At 42.8% G+C, this 17,923-nt stretch overlaps 1 protein-coding gene across 11 annotated transcripts in view; it reads left to right on the forward strand.

Annotated features, from left to right (window-relative positions):
* The window catches only part of sall3a (spalt-like transcription factor 3a), a 63,720-nt gene extending 51,468 nt beyond the window's left edge, over positions 1-12,252 (forward strand). For 7 of the 11 annotated variants that reach the window (XM_072466969.1, XM_072466973.1, XM_072466972.1 and 4 more), the window contains one exon: positions 7,261-12,252. In XM_072466969.1, coding sequence (XP_072323070.1) covers positions 7,261-7,692 — 432 coding nt within the window. In that variant the 3' untranslated portion in view covers positions 7,693-12,252. Of the gene's footprint in view, positions 1-7,013; positions 7,155-7,260 lie in introns of all 11 variants that reach the window. The other 4 variants (XM_072466979.1, XM_072466976.1, XM_072466978.1 and 1 more) reach the window with 4 other exon arrangements.
* Positions 12,253-17,923: the final 5,671 nt, after the last annotated feature.

A 17,923-nucleotide genomic window follows, 5' to 3' on the forward strand; every position in this document is an offset into this window, starting at 1 on the left:
TAACATCCTTCCGCACTGTCCACAACTCCAGCGACTTTAGTGTCATCTGAAAATTTACTCACCCATCCTCCAGGTCATTTATAAAAATGACAAACAGCAGTGGCCCCCAAAACAGATCCTTGTGGTACACCACTAGTAACTGGACTCCAGTCAGAACATTTCCCATCAACCACCACCCTTTGTCTTCTTCCAGCTAGCCAATTTCTGATCCAAACTGCTAAATCACCCTGAATCCCATGCCTCCGTATTTTCTGTAGTAGCCTACCGTGGGGAATCTTATCAAACGCTTTACTGAAATCCATATACACCACATCAACTGCTTTACCCTCATCCACCTGTTTGGTTACCTCCTCAAAGAACTCAATAAAGTTTGTGAGGCACGACCTACCCTTCATAAAACCGTGTTGACTATCTCTAATCAAATTATTCCTTTCCAGATGATTATACATCCTATCTCTTATAAACCTTTCCAAGATTTTGCCCACAACAGAAGTAAGGCTCACTGGTCTATAGTTACCTGGGTTGTCTCTACTCCCCTTCTTGAACAAGGGGACAACATTTGCTATCCTCCAGTCTTCTGGCACTATTCTTGTAGACAAAACTATCGATAGTGGATGCAATGATGGTGTGAAAATTGAAAGGGAAAGGCTGGCTATGCTGAGAGTAGATAAATCATTTGGTGTGGGGGGGCTTGCATCCCAGGTTGCCAAAGGAAGTAGGGGTAGAGATAGCAGAAAGGGCTTGCCTTAAATTTTCAGGTTTCCTTAGAAATGGGTATGGTGCGAGAAGACTGGAGAGAGGCAAATGTGGCAGCTTTATTCAATAAAGGGTACAGGGACAATACCAGCAATAAGGCCCGTTAATCGAACATGGGGGAGGGGCGGGGAAGGTTTTGCAATCCGTAACCAGGGGGGAAAAATCGACAGGAACTTGGAGTTGATTAGAGTGAGCCCACATGGATTTGTAGAAGGCTGATCATGCTTGACACATCTAATTGACTTTTTTGATGAAGTAACAGAGAGAGGGTTGGTGATGCGAATGTGGTGGATGTTGTTTATGTGGATTTTAAGGAAGCATTTGACAAGATACGCATAAAATGCTGGTTAACAGAATTGAGGCTTAAGGGAGGCCAGTGTGCAAATGAATAAAAAATTGGCTTAAGGACAAACAGCAGCGTGTCATGGCAGGTGGTTGTTTTTCAGACCGGCAGGGTACAGTGTTGTCCACCAAGGGTGAGTGATAGGACCACTGCAATTTCTGCTGCATATAAATAACTTGGATCATGAAACGTGGAGCTAAATTTCAAGATTTTCCAATGGTAACAAATTTGGAGGAGTGGCAGACAGTGAGGATGATACAAATTGCCTGCAACAGGACATTGATAGACCAGCAGAATAGGCAGATGGAATTTATTTTCTTTTTCATTATAAATTTAGAGTATCTAATTCTTTTTTTTCCAATTAAGGGACAGTTTAGCATGGCCAATCCACCTACCCCGCACATCTTTGGGTTGTGGGTGTGAGACCCATGCAGGCACGGGGAAAATGTGCAAACTCCACACGGACAGTGACCCGGGGCCGTGATCGAACCCAGGTCCTTGGCACCGTGAGGCAGCGGTGCTAACCACTACACCACCGGGCCGCCTCAGATGAAATTTATTACAAAAAAGTTTGAGTTGGCATTTTGGCAGAAGGGATCTGGAGAGGCAATGTGGACTTCATTGCAGGGTCCTAAAAAAGGTGCAAGAACAGAGAGAGCTCAGGGCGCATGTTCAATCTTTGAAGTTGGCAGGACCTCCTGAGAGAATGGTTAGCAAAGCAAACGGGATCCTGGGCTTCATAAATAGAGATATTGGGCCATGTTTTCTGACCCTTCCCTCCACTTCCAGGCCCGCAAATGGTTACTCCCCCGTGCCAGTTTCCCTGGTGGCGCAGTCAGTAAACAATGCTGAACACCGCAGGACAATGGCAAGGGGTGGGGGGTGGGGGCAGAAAATCGCACGCATTCAATTCAAAAGCAGGGAAGCTACACTAAACCTATCTAAAGCTCTGGTTAGGCCAGCATCTATAACATCTTTAGAAAAGCTGTGAATGCCGTTGAGAGGGTGCTGGGGATTGGGGGGGGGGGGGGGGGGGGGGGATTTTCCAGGAATGGGAGGGTTTTAGTTACAAGATTAGGTTCTAAAGGCTGAGGTTGTTCTCCTTGGAGCAAAGAAGATAATGGGACGATTTGGTAGAGGTGTGCCAGATTATAACAGGCCTGGATCAGGTTCACAAGGAAAAACTCTTCCATTAGCTGGTAGGCAACACAAACATGATCTATTGCAAGAGATGCAGGGAAATGTAAAGAGGAACTATTTTACACAGTGGGTGATAATGACTTTGAACTCGCTACCCATGGGAGTGGTGGATGCAGAAACAATCAAAGATTTCAAAAGGAAATTGGATGGGCACTTGAAGGAAATAAACTAACAGGGAACACAGCAGGGCAGTGGGACTGACTGGATTGCTCCACAGCGAGTCAGCATTGATTCAATAGGCCTGATGGCCTCCTTCTGCTCAGTAAATGACTCTACATCTTGTAGTTTGAGAGACAATGCCATGTCAGGAAGCTCTGTACAAGTGGATGGTAAAGACCTTATAGCCCCATTTGTCGAAGGGCAGATAGTTCTTCCAGTGTCCTGGGCAATTCACTTCTCAATCGACTCCATCAGAAACAGATTAACCAATCATTCATCTCAATGATGGTTGTAGGAATTTGCAGACGACCAAATGGCCCTACATTTGCCCAGAAAACACAGCCACGACCCTTCAAAGTAATGGATTGCCGCATGTTTCTTGAAGGCTTCTGTCACCATCATTTTAGCAGACCTTCATTGGAGATCCTTTTGTACAGGAAAACAGGATTTTCTCCAAAGTTACAAAGCCCTGAGGAAATTGTTTGCATAGTCTGTCCCACTTTGCAACACCTCTGAGCAAATGGGCATGGCATAATACAAGGGGAAATCATTTTTTGATGTCCCTCATCTTTTTTAGATATATTTTGCAATTTCTTCTCCCCAAAAAGACTTCATAAATTCAGGGTGTTCCCATGATGTTCACATCGCCATTGCCAAGATTGCTCTCAGTATAACTTTGCTGGATGTTTGCACAAGTAGCACTTTAAGACAGTCCCTTTTTCAACCCAACTAAGACTACCAACCCTCCCCTTAAAAAAAATGCTTCCAAATGCATTCTTATATAAGTCCCAAAATCTGCCTTGTTTCCAATACCACTTTAGCTTTCAGCAAACTGAGAAGACTATGCCCGTTGAAATCTGAAGACGGGGCAGCACTGCTGCCTGCGGTGCTGAGGACCCAGGTTCAATCCCGGTCCCAGGTCACTGTTGTGTGGAGTTTGCACATTCTCCCAGTGTCCTTGTGGGTTGCGCCCCCACAACCCAAAGATGTGCAGGGTAGGTGGATTGGCCACGCTAAATTGCCCCTTAATTGGAAAAGAAAATAATTGGGTACTCTAAATTTATTTTTTAAATTTTTTAAAGGAGTCCGAAGACCACAGTCAGAATGTATTCTTCTTACAGATGTTTTTTTAAATGAATTTAGTGTACCCAATTCAATTGTATTCCAATTAATGGACAATTTAGCGTGGCCAATCCACCTACCCTGCACATCTTTGGATTTTGGGGGCGAAACCCACACAGACACAGGGAGAATGTGCAACCTCCACACAGACAGTGACCCACGGCCGGGGTTGAACCTGGGTTCTTGGCGCCGTGAGGCAGCAATGCTAACCACTGAGTCACCGTGCGGCCCATTTTCTCACAAACACTAGAACGATAAATGGGACAAAGTTGTATGGCCGTTCGCACTGACGGGATCTTCTGGCCCCGTCAAAATCTATTTGAACCACTCACCACATTTTCCAACCCCACCCCCAGCAGAACAGTGCCCTCAGATTGCACTCAAACCTTATTTCAGAAACATTAGTGATAGGATTTTAAGGATGTCGAGCGATCCCTTTCCCCTGCCATCCCGAGAGACGGTGCCTAACATGCAGCTGCCATCTCTCAAACTCCCACTGCCATTTAAGGCTCATTTGAGTGTTAAATGGCAGTGGCCGGGATTTCCATCTGCCTTTGGAAGGAAGTCACGCCCCTGACAGCTGCCGACCAATCAGATTTGCCGACAGCTCTTCAACCCGGCCAGGCGCAGCACTGCAGTGACCAGAAGCGGTACTGCAGCCTTCTGCCTAGGACTATGTCCCAAGACCTTCGAATAGGTAAGTCCCAGGATTCCGGGAACAGACAGGTATGGGATACCTGAGGGGTTCGGGAGGGAGGTAATCATGCCGTCGGGGGTCATAGGCCGGAGGTTGGGGGAATTCCTTCCGGGAGCTCCAACCTCCCGGAGGGAAGAGCACCACCTCTCCAAGTGGTCCTTCAGAGTGAGGCCCCTTTCTGCCCAAGGTGGGGGAAAGTATACAAGTCACATTCCAACCTTACCTGCACCCGCTCCTACCAGCCTAAAATTTGAAGCTGGGAGGGATATGGCCAATAAGTGGCCATTTAAGAAACTGAATAAGGATTCATGCCCAAGGCGCTGCCCACCTAAGCGTAAAATTGCATCTGTGTGGGCAAGTTCCCCCCCCCCCCCCACTCTCAGAATCCACCTTGTGGAGAGTGTAAATATCTACCCTAGCATCTTCTCGAATACAAATTATTTTTACCTGAACTGTGGATATCCCAGTTCAGTTGGTGCACTTTACCACAGATGCAAAGCAGGCTTAAAACTCTGGTGACTGAGATGCAAAATGAAACAGACAAGCCCATTCCAATTTGCAAATTCTGTTGGCCAGGCAACAGTTGAATTCTGAGTGACCATTGGCAGTGTTTCCTTTTAACAATTAAACCCTGTGGCCTTAAAACAACAAGCCACTGAAGCACAGGTAGAGTACCCAATTCATTTTTTCCAATTTTAGGGACAATTTAGCATGGCAAATCCACCTACCCTGCACATATTTGGGTTGTGGGAGCGAAACCCACGCGAACACGGGGAGAATGTGCAAACTCCACACGGACAGTGACCCAGGGGCCGGGACCGAACCTGCGACCTCGGCGCCTTGAGGCAGCAGTGCTAACCACTGCGCCACCGTGCTTCATAGGATCGTTATGAAACAAAGTTTGGCACTGAGTCACATAAGGAGATGGTCAGCACAGGTGACCAAAAACCTGGTCAAAGGTGTAGGTTTTAAAGGGGGGTAGAGAGCTGGAGATGTTTCAAGAGGGAATTGCAAATGTAAAGGCCGGGGCATTTGAAGTCACAGCCACCAGTCATGAAGTGACGCAAATTGGGGATGTGCAGGAATCCAGAATTGGAGGACTGCAAAGAATTCGGACATGTGTATGTCTGGAAGGGGGAGACAGAGATGGGGAAGGGCATGGTCATGGAAGGATTTGAAAACAAGGATGAGAATTTGAAAATCTTTTGCCAACTTTTCCAATCTGTGCTGGGTGGCTATTGACCCTGGCCATGCAGACAGCAGGGCAGAATAATCTGGATAACATAGAACATACAGTGCAGAAGGAGGCCATTCGGCCCATCGAGTCTGCACCGACCCACATTAAGCCCTCACTTCCACCCTATCCCCATAACCCAATAACCCCTCCCAACCTTTTTGGACACTGCGGGCAATTTAGCATGGCCAATCCACCTAACCATGCATCATATCATGGGGGATTTGGTTACACAAAATTGAATATAATGTACTCATAATTCAAAGTGTTTTTGCACTGAACAATTTGTAGGGCTGCCATCACTTGTTTTTTACTATTACCTCCCTGGTTGTCCTCCAGCAATGGATTCTCTTCCAACCCATGTACTGTTATTTTCCTCCTCCTTGACTCCTCACCTGTTCCTCGTCCACATGCTGAGGTAGATTTTTTTTTAAATATAAATTTAGAGTACCCAATTCATTTTTTCCAATTAAGGGGCAATTTAGCATGGCCAATCCACCTACCCTGCACATCTTTGGGTTGTGGGGGCGAAACCCATGCAAACACGGGGAGAATTTTCAAACTCCACACGGACAGTGACCCAGAGCCGGGATCGAACCTGGGACCTCAGCGCTGCTCCACCGTGCTGCCTGAGGTAGATTTTTAATTTGCCACCCAGTTGTGAAACTGGCCGTCGTTACGGAAACCAGTTATTTTTTTTAACAGCTCCTGCAATGGTTAACCAATCCACAAGACCAGATTCACACCTGGGTGCCAAGCTGAAAATCTCCTGCGTTGCCTCTATCCAAGATCGCCTGTAGACGTGAGGTCAGCTTCCGTTCATGGTGACACTTGGCCCTACATCTCCACTACCTCTGTACCCCTCCGCCCTCACTGTGCTGTCTCATTACTTGTCCGCTGTTCATTCTTAGCTGAAGCTCCATTGCATCAAGCTAACCATTAGAGGCACTGAAGTAATTGTGTGTGTCCCCCACCACCCCCAACCCGGCCACAAAATCGTTACCTCTTTCACCAAACATTTGGTCGCCTCTCCTGACATTTCCTTCTTTGGCTCGGCACATTTTCTTTCTCATTACCTACAGCGAAGCACTTTGGAATGTCTTTCTACATCACAGGCACGATATGACTTAAGTTCTCGTTGCTGATTCATCCAATAAAGCAAACGAAGCAACATAAATAGCAAAGGAAAGTAGAAATTTGGTGCTAAAAGATTTGCATTATCAGATCTTTTGAATTATAAACTTTCAATTAAGAGGTGTAAACTGCAATCATACTTTTAAGTATTCAGTTTTGTAAAAAGTGACTATGAATGAATATTCTGAGTGATTGCAACCAAAGCAAAATTGCATTTGTGGATTGGTGTACATAAACTGGAAATCAGAAGTAAAAAGCAGGAAATGCTGGAAATGCCTCTCAGGTTGTTAAGCCTCTGAAAGGGAAAAGATTGATTAATGTTCGGTCATGGGTCACATCCAAAATGTAAACCTATCTTTCTCTTTCAGATGCTGATTGGCCTTGCTATACATTTCCAGCATTTTATGCTTCTATTTCAGAATTCCATTTGGCACACTTCACTGTTTCAAGATTTCCCTGCGGAATGAAACTCTTAAAGCGAGTCTGTGCAGATGTTTGTAATAGTTGGGGTAATTGAAATAAAAAAAATTGCATATCAAAAATGTATTGCGTGTGAAAATATATTCTTTTTAACAATGCAATTTTTTTTTTGTTACTGTTTGTGTTTCCCGTTAGGTTCACATGGGAACGCATATGTGGAATAATGCTCCGGCAAGGCGAGGGAGGCGTCTGTCAGTGGAGAACCCATTGGCTTTACTAGGTGGTGATGCTATGAAGTTCTCAGAGATCTTTCAAAAGGATTTGGCAGCTCGGGCAATGAATGTTGACGCAACATTCTGGAACCAATACGCTGCTGCTATTACGAATGGTCTAGCCTTGAAAAATAATGAGATTTCTGTTATACAGAATGGAGGCATTCCTCAGCTCCCTGGTCACCTGCGGGGCAGTGGTATCCCAGCTTTAACTAATATGATCAGCGGAATGGACAGGGTTCACACAGGCTGCAGTCCACCTATCCCTGGGCTGGAGAAACCAAGCACAGAAGGAGGAGCAAATCGGCCATTCGCTAGATTTATTGAAGATAACAAAGAAATTGGCATTAACTAAAACATGGCACTCTTAAACACAAGTAACACATGGACAGTTTTGAATCTTGTACCATATGATGTACAGTTTTTGGAGCATACCTTTAATAGTTGTTAAGATATGACTTCAACTCCAAATACTCAGTTGTTGGTGTTTTCTTGCTCCTTTATCATACCCAGAATCACGAAAGTTCCACATTCTGGTTATGGTTTGAGTTGTCTTGCAAGAATTGCATGGTACTACTTGTTTCAATAGTAAATTTTGCAGAAAATTACTTCAAAACTAAAAAGAAAATTGTACGTTCATAAAATTAATAGACCCTTGGTTACTGTGAACAGATGAACTGTTTGGTGGATTGGAAACTGGGTGGGGGTCACTGCTCTAATTAAGTTCCTTGACAACGATACTGTGAGTGGAATCGCTAAGGGCCTGGAAACCATAAACTGACTGGAGTATGGCTGGACAAGTGTGCTAATTGTCTTCACATGAAGTAGAAACTTGAAATTCTAATTTTGTTTTCCTTTTTAAGATATCCTGCTCTTTAAAAAGAAAAAAAAGGTGATTTTTGTGTCCCCAGAGATGTAAACTATAAAAACAAATTGTGCTTGTCTGTACTATTTATACTGTCAAGATTATGCGGGTCAGAAAAAGTATCCAGCCCCTCCCTCAATTTTGGTATTGGCAGAATTATATGCAAGGTGTATGCATATATATATCTACATGTTTTTAAATTGTAGCCAGATACGTGATGATGTCTGGAAGATCTCCTCTCACCCATGAAAAGAACAAAAACTTGTAGAGTTGTCAATTTTTCTTTCTTTTTCCCAAATCCAACTGAATGCCATTGTGACCTTTTTTTTGTTGAAAATTTTAAACTGTTTTAAAGAAGCTGCTATTTAGCCCTTATAGGTGAGATGTGTATTTCCAATAAAAGAGGGTAGGATTATGTTTGAACAAGTGAAATCCTCCATTAAATGAACTTTTTAAAATTTAGACTGGGACTGAATCTAACTGTATTCACTTCCAACTTCAGTTGCACAGAGAGAGCACGCCCTATTTGTTACTTAGGGGCAGCACGGTAGCATTGTGGTTAGCACAATTGCTTCACAGCTCCAGGGTCCCAGGTTCGATTCCCGGCTTGGGTCACTGTCTGTGCGGAGTCTGCACATCCTCCCCGTGTGTGCGTGGGTTTCCTCCGGGTGCTCCGGTTTCCTCCCACGGTCCAAAGATATGCAGGTAAGGTGGATTGGCCATGCTAAATTGTCCCTTAGTGTCCAGAATTGCCCTTGGTGTTGGGTGGGGTTGCTGGGTTGTGGGGATGGGGTGGAGGTGTGGACCTTGGGTGGGGTGCTCTTTCCAGGAGCTCAGACTCGATGGGCCGAATGGCCTCCTTCTGCACTGTAAATTCTAATTCTAAACTGTCAGAAATCATATGTATACTGCAGCACTCTTAATTTAATCTTGAAATATAGTATTTCAGCCCTCCCAGCAAATGTTAGCCTGATTGATTTTAACATTCCTGTGTTAAAATGTTATTTTCACAGACCCATTACTAAAGACGTGATGATTCCCTCCTTAACAATGGTGCCTGCTACACTCTTTTAATTATTTATATATTTAACTGATCAACTGGTACATATTTGTTACTGGCCCAACCCAGTATTAGTATGTTACTAAATGGCATGTATTTGCAGAGGGAGGGGGGTCAAGAGTCCATTTAGGATATGCTTGATACCATGGATCTGCGTACAATTTTAAAACTTACTTGTATCACATAACGTGTGCTTTTTAAAAAAAAAATTAAAGCACCTACAGATGTACTACAACTATCTTTAGCACAGTTAACACCTTCCTAAAATAAATCCTTTCTCTTCTATTTCAACGTTGATGTAACTTAATTATTTCAAACTGCTTAGCATCTACATTGAAATGGCGCAGACAGGAATTTATGCAAACGTGTTAATGGGTGCGTTAAAACTGTACAAAAGGAATTGAATCCACCAGAGTCCTATATTTTTTAATTGGTTAGAAATTGTTAACAGAACATTTTGTTTGTCCCTTAAAGTAGGTGGCAACATGAAATCTTTTATTGTCATTTTCTCAAATGAAAATCCACTTTTAAGTGTTATAATCATGGTAATTTTACTCTGGCATTCCGAACTTTTATCATCCTGCTTCCATTGTCTTTGGTGCAGCAGAATCTCAATTTGTGAGGCACAGAGAAATATTCTTTTTTTAACCCATATGCCAGCAGGTATCTGGCTTTGCTCCATTTTTCAGTGACCATAGACAGGGGCATTTGTACACTGGAGCACATGTTTTTCTGCCCCCCTGCTCTGCAGAGTCGCTAATATTTTGCACACTTCATGGAGCCTTCACCTTCTATGTTGACAACATGTTTTGGATAAGCAGTAAGCAAAGCAGCCTTTAGATTATGAAACTGTACCTCCCATTTGCATGCCACTATTAACCGCAAGTTGGAGAAGTGAGTTTTGCTTCAAATCCATTAAGCTTGCTGATTTAGGGTTTACTTCGGCTGGACCCGTCATCCTTATTCGGTCTCATCAAATGTAAAAGCACATCTGGAACAGATGCTGTGAAATCTCATTTGATTGAAGTGACGTGCGTAACTTCACTTGCATCCGTTCGCCTTTAAACGTTGGCAGTGACTCTGAAGTACTGCTCGGTTACCAGCAGTAACCATTGCTATTATGGCTGCACCCATCCTTCATAAAGTCAGCAGTGGCCATGGGCAGAGAAGTGTGAGAGTAAAACTGTTCTGATGAGACAAAACGAGGACGCAGGGATGACGCAAAACAAAGTCATACAAATTTCATTTTGCATCTGAAGGGTCTTCTGACACTATTGAACCCCCTTCTAAGTCTGATCTTTGTGCCAGTTGATCATTAAGATGGTGAAACTCTACCTGTGAACAATTTAACTGAATATAGCAGCAGAAACACAGAATGGGAAATCCCATTTTGCACTCGCAGTGATCTTTCACATTAAAATTATTGACCGGAGGAATTTCACATCAAACCGATTTGTGTAATTTAAATTCTGTAATGAAGCTGGGATATGTAAAATACCTTGCACCTTATTATATGACTGAGATGAGTAAAAGAGATTTGTGCAAATCTTTTTTGACCTTTTTAAACACAGCAAATTGAGAACTGAGCAACAAATTTCCATAGTCTGAAGACAAGTATTAAATGTAAGATAAGGAGACATATGTTATGAATTTGATGAAAGTGTTGTAAACTTTCTTTATTTTTTAAAGTGCTGGGAATTCCATTCGGACTGGCTAATTGTCTTCTCGGCATGATTTGGGTATCAAGCACAACTGTCCTTAATGGCAAAAGAATGACAAAACTGGTGATCATTTATCAATGGTGCACCATAGTAAGAAGTCTGGCAATGTTTTTAATCTACAATATTATTAAGCTAGTAAATCGGGATGGGTGGAGCTTAATCAAAACTTGAACTAACAGTAACCGTTTCGTGTACAGTACTACCTCATTTTTTTTGCATTGAAAGCACGGTGGACGGTGGTGTGAAAACTTCCATTTGTATGAAACTGTTTTTGAAGAGATATTGCAATATGGATTGGGCAAAAGACACGGTAATCACACGGTGGAGTTGCATGGCGGGTATTTTGAACGGACTGAAAGTGGGACAATCTGCTTATTGAAAAAAGAATTTAGGGTTCGCTAAAGGAACATTTTTTAAAAATCACTTTAGGTGGTTGTTTCTGCCATCTTGTCATAATCAACCAACATGGAGAGACTCGACTGATCCTAGAAGAGCTGGTTATGCCCCCATTAAAGCTATTGTATTTGCCGCAAGGGGAGTTGTTCCTACAGTGAGAACAATGCATCAATCCTGTGTTACTTCCACCTTTTAAGCACTAAGTGTGGGCAATTTGGGAACCTTTCAAGAGCATAAATAAAATGAAACAAAACAAGTTGTAAGGTGGCTTAACGTTGCTGTATTTTCAGCAGTTGAATGTTTTATTTATCTGTGTCATTTTTTGGTGTGAATTTTTGTTAGCCAAATGTTAGCATTTGGTACCATGTAGTGTTTTGTCCATAAGGATCTGTAACTTAAGACTTCTAAAGCAATGTAAATAGGGCAGTAGGTAGACGGAACCCTTTTGTATTCAGGTACTGGTTGTTCCTCTCTACATGGTGAAGAGAGACACTATTTTTATACTGCGATACCATGTAGGGCTGGGAAACCAACCTGAACCAGTTGGGAATTGTTACCTATATCCAATATTTTTATTAAACCTTGTTGGCTTGACACATCTACTGATTGAAATGGATGTCTTAGTCTAGGTTACTATTTTGTCATATGGAATAAATAAAAAAAATGCAGGATATGATTTGCAAGGTAAAAGTGTTTTTTTCTTTCCTGACCTGTCAATTTTCAAAACCAGAATACTGGCATAGAAGTTTGTGGTTAATGATGATGTCCTTCTAAAGAACCTGTCAATGAGAGTATTTAATCCTGCAGTATCCTTTTTTTGAACGGAACTTGATGTAAGTGTTATCTAATTTAAAATAAACTATTAAATGTGAATTATTAAATGATCTGCTGGGGGTTAAAGTGGGAGAATCTTTCGTTGGTTAATTTCTTAATTTGTGAACTAGAGCATTATTTTGAAAGTAGAGATGCTGTACCTTATTTAATTTGTGTTCATTAAGCAATAACTCTTTAAAGACAATTTCCAGGGAGCTACCTGTGTCAGTGATATAATAATAATCTTTATTAGTGTCAGAAGTAGGTTTACATCGAGCAGCACGGTGGCGCAGTGGGTTAGCCCTGCTATCTCACGGCGCTGAGGTCCTAGGTTCGATCCCGGCTCTGGGTCACTGTCCGTGTGGAGTTTGCACATTCTCCCCGTGTTTGCGTGCGTTTTGCTCCCACAACCCAAACGATGTGCAGGCTAGGTGGATTGGCCATGCTAAATTACCCCTTAATTGGAAAAATGAATTGGGTACTCTAAATTTTTTTTTTAAAGAAGTAGGTTTACTTCAGTGAGGTTACTGTGAAAATCCCCTAGTCGCCACACTCCGGCGCCTGTTTGGGTACACTAAGAGAGAATTCAGAATGTCCAACTCACCAAACAAGCAGCGAAGATTTGAATCGTAAGATCCTTAGCCTACAAAGTTCACTTTGATTCCCCTGCCAATATTAAATGGCTGGACCATTGCACTAGCACAGACTTCATAGATTGAATTTCACTATGTTTATTTATGGGGAGGTGGTGGCACAGTGCTATTGGACTAATAATCCAGAGACCCAGGGTAATGCTCTGGGGATCCGGGTTCAAATCCCACCACGGCAGATGGTAAAATTTGAATTCAGTAAAATCTGGAATTAAAAGTCTAACGATGACCATTGTCGTTAAAAGCTCACCTGGTTCACTAATGTGGGAAAGAAATTTGTCATCAGGTCTGCCCTACCTGTGACTCCAGACCCACAGCAATGTGGTTGACTCTTAAAAATCCCCTCTGAAATGGCCTTACGGGTCACTGGCTGGGCCAGATCCCATGACTGAAATTTAAAAACAAGTATCTTGACATACAATGTAGCCTAAATCCCCCATTTCTATAAAAGCTGCATGGTTTCACACAAAACAATATTGCCTGTCTTTAAAATTGCTGTGTAGGTTGCAGTAACGTAGCATAAGATCATTGTTCCTGCAGGGGGGCAACAATCATGTCTTTCATCCTGATTTATTGTTAACAACTTTGAACATTAGAAATATAAATATTAACAATGCTTTGAGTACTTTGTATTGCATTTAGCATTTGTGTTGTGTGCCAATTGAAAATCCGAGAGAATGATGGCACAGTGGTTAGCACTCTTGCCTCACAGTACCAGGGACCTGGGTTTGATTCCAGCTTTGGGTGACCGTGTGGAGTTTGCACTTTCTCCCCGTGTCTGCGTGGGTTTCCTCCGGGTGCTCCGGTTTCCTCCCACAGTCCAAAGATGCGCAGGTTAGGTGGATTGGCCATGCTAAATTAATATAGAACATAGAAAAATACAGCATAGAACAGGCCCTTCGGCCCACGATGTTGTGCCGAACCTTTGTCCTAGATTAATCATAGATTAACATTGAATTTACAGTGCAGAAGGAGGCCATTCGGCCCTTTGAGTCTGCACCGGCTCTTGGAAAGAGCACCCTACCCAAACTCAACACTTCCACCCAACACCAAGGGCAATTTGGACATTAAGGGCAATTTATCATTGGCCAATTCACCTAACCCGCACATCTTTGGACTGTGGGAGGAAACCGGAGCACCCGGAGGAAACCCACGCAGACACGGGGAGGACGTGCAGACTCCGCACAGACAGTGACCCAAGCCGGAATCGAACCTGGGACCCTGGAGCTGTGAAGCAATTGTGCTATCCACAATGCTACCGTGCTGCCCTTGAGAACAAATAAATCTACACTATCATTTTACTGTAATCCATATACCTATCCAATAGCTGCTTGAAGGTCCCTAATGTTTCCGACTCAACTACTTCCACAGGCAGTGCATTCCATGCCCCCACTACTCTCTGGGTAAAGAACCTACCTCTGATATCCCTCCTATATCGTCCACCTTTCACCATATGGGGTATAATTACCCCATAGTGTGCAAAGATCTGTCAGTTAGGTGGGGCTATGGGCTTAGGGCAGTGTATTGGGTCTAGATGGGGTGCTCTTTCGGGGGGTTGGTGCAGACGCGATGGACCGAATGGCCTCCTTCTGCACTGTGGGGATTCTATGGAAAACAAGATCCTCACTGATAATAAATGCTTCTTGGATATGGATGAGATACAAAATATATAAAATACCGGAGTATCATTTTCACTTTCTTCCATTTTCTAGGCCAGTGAGATAAGGGCTGAGGGAAGTATAAAGAACTTGTGTAACGACCAGAGGCAAAATGGCCTGTTGTATTTTCAATACCGGAGGTGGATTGAATAACTCGCAACTGAAGTTGAAAACACATTGTAGTCAGCATCAGCAGTGAAAATACTAATTACATCTCAGTGCTTCTGTGGGATATGCTAAGTATATCCCAGATTTAAAATACAGAATCTCCTTTGGAGAAACCACACGGGAAGTAGTGCATGAACTTGTCCATTCATACAATCTCTTCGAAGCAACTAAAGATGTAGATAACCTAAGTAAACTTTAGATGACAAAATGAAGGGTTCAAATGATAAACATCTAAAAAGCATGTAGATATGTTAATAAATGCATTTGTTTTGGCATAGTATGCAAGGGAACTTTGTGAATACTTAAAACTGTTGTATCTGGATGAAGTGTTCCAATTTGACTTCAGTCAGAGTACCTAAATACATAAACAAAGAACAATAGCAAGTCCCCATCATACAGGTATCTGCGTGTAGTGATGCACAGCTAGCAATGCTGAATTGTGGAGCCTGATTTTAACTCTCTGCTAGTGGAAGGGGTTCAAATGAGTTAAATCTCACCCATAGTGTCAAATGCAGTCCTTTGCTAATGCTTCACACACGAACATCCAAATTTCTTTTTAGTGTGAGCAAAGAACCAACAGGACATTTATTTGTTAACACTGAAAAACAGTCACCTCCTCAAGGTGACCTCATTAGGACAATGACCATGGTGCCTGCCAAAATTTGATGCACCATTTAATTGCCAACTTTGTCCCTCAAGTTATGCTGGTCCTTTTCTATTGGGATGATGTATAAACTACATCACACCAAAAATCCACAATAAATCATTTTCACACAAAACTGAATCAATCATGTCACAGATTTGGAATGATTTCTTGCGTTTACCTGGTAACATCATCGAGTTCTTAGGGGGACACATGGACCCCATTTAAATACCAATAGTTGAATTGGTTGAAAAATACGTGCAACATTATTCAAATTCTTAGCGAAGACAAAGGCTCATTCAAACAAGATCAAATTGCACAACCAAACAGGTTTCATTTATGCATGTGAAATGTGTATTTTTCAAAAATAGGCTAGTAAATAAAAGTTAAATTATTTAAAGTTTTAAATCTAGCTCTCCAGCCAAAATAAGGTAAAGCATCGCCACCAATTTAATATCCAATGTCAGAGAATGTGCTAATTACACTTAAACATGTGGATGAATTAATGCAATTTAAATAGTTCCATATTGCCATAGAGTGCTGCAACTGAGGTCAATGGTCTTGATTCCAGTATAAAATGCGAATGCATCTTTCTATCACTTGTGAAACTAATTTGTTTTTTTTGTGGGGATGGAGGGGAGAAATTATGCCCTTGTCACAGTCAGCTGCACTTTCACATCAAAGGAAATAGGCAAACTGTATAAGACTGGTGGAAACCTGATATGTTAGCACAGTCGTGAGTAGATTTCGAACACATTCACATGAAGTTACCCACAAAAGTTTAAACGATTAAACTACAACCCCAGGAAACATATTCCCAAATTCCCCATGGCGAAATCAAAAACTATGATTGAATATTCAACATACTAGTAAACAAAGAGCGGTGGGTCCTAATTAGAGAAAGAAATCCTTAGGGAAGATTTTTGTAAGAGTAAAAATATGAAGTTGAAATATCAAGGGAAAAGACAGTCTTGCATTCATAGGGGTGTTTTTCATCCCAAAGCACTTTACAGCCACTGAGGTACTTTCCACTGTTGTAATGTCGGGAACAACCGCAGCCAATTTATGCACAGCAACCTCCCACAAGCAGCAAGGCAATAATGGCCAACTAATCTGATCCAGCGACTTTGGTTGAGGAATAGATATTCCCTCGGGCACCAGAGTCAACTCTCCCGCTCTTCTGCCGAATAGTTCCACGGGTTAAAACCGCAGTGACCATTTGCAAATGGTACCCACGGCACAATGCAAAGCAGCCAATAAAAGTGGCTGTGCCCACATGGCATTGCCAATGCAAAAGAAAAGACAAAAACCATAAAATTAAAGCGAGAAGGGTAAACCAAGAACACATGAAGAAATTAACCCAGTTGGCGGCGATGAGCTGATGCCAGCCCTGCTGTCGGCTGTCAAAGATGCAGAGGAGAAACAACTCAGTTCTGAATAATCAGGGACAGTCTCCCCGCCAAATGGTCATTAGCAGAACATTAGGACAATGACCACGGACCACTAAAGGCAGACTCCCCTCCTCTTCTCCCACTGGGGTGCGGTGTGTGTGCATCCAAAAACGGTTTGAGCCAATATAGTGAAAATAAAACGGGATTGTAAAATGTGTCTTAAACTATACTCATCTTCAACATGCACGGTTTAAACAGCTCTATTACACCGCACTGTCTTTAAATGTTTGGTCGTGAAATGGTCGGTTGTGGGGGGTTTTAGCACTGTAACGGCACTTTTCCCGGATATAATTCCTTTCCCACAGCAGGCTGGCATCCGTGTTGAAAAAAAAACGACCAATTGAGAGTGAGAAGATCTTACTGAGGTGATAGCAGACACTTGACAATAGGCTCCAGATCGACTTTGCAAGTCATGTTCGTATGGTAACTACCCCGGTTACAGAGTTAAATAGTTGAGATGATATCTTGCAATGGGGGTGGGGGGTGGTGGCTAATCTTATGCATTGCAGCTCCTGTGTTACCCTGAATCGTTTCCACGCGTTTACAAGCACACGGGGGGAGGGGCGAGGGGGGGGGGGGGGGTCACTGCACTAGTCTGTGGCAAGTATTGGAACCTACTTCTCAGTTTACACTCAGCAAATCTGTGTTGAACGCAAATGTTTTCACTCCGGCCGACAAGTGTTGTCAGTCATCCAAATCGCTTTAGTGATGTGAGCCGTCAACATTTCAATGATATCTCCTCCCCCCCCCCCCCCCCCCCCCCCACCCCCAACGTGGAATAAAGTGGCGTCCTCCGTTTAGGACATACCTTCATCTGCTTCCTTGTTGCAAGTTTGAAATTCCACCTGAATCCCAAAGTCTCACAGCGACCTCCACGTGTAAATGTACAACTTAGATTAGGGACACATCACAACCACCGACACAGGCAGCAAAAAACAATGAGTCAATCTTTGGGACGCTGAAACTGATGTCAGCGCTTTAAACTTTGGAAGGATTCCCTCAAAATTAATGATCTTCAGCAATAAGCTGGCAACTGTGGAAAGGGAATTCTAGCAGGCAACTAACCAATCCCAATTTCACCGCCTTTAAAATGGAAAGGTATCTCTTTCCCCCCGCCCCCCCCCCCTTAACCCCTGAACTATTTTGAGTGAACTGTAATTT

Source organism: Scyliorhinus torazame, chromosome 11, assembly GCF_047496885.1.
Source record: "Scyliorhinus torazame isolate Kashiwa2021f chromosome 11, sScyTor2.1, whole genome shotgun sequence".
Classification (NCBI taxonomy): Eukaryota; Metazoa; Chordata; class Chondrichthyes; order Carcharhiniformes; family Scyliorhinidae; genus Scyliorhinus; species Scyliorhinus torazame.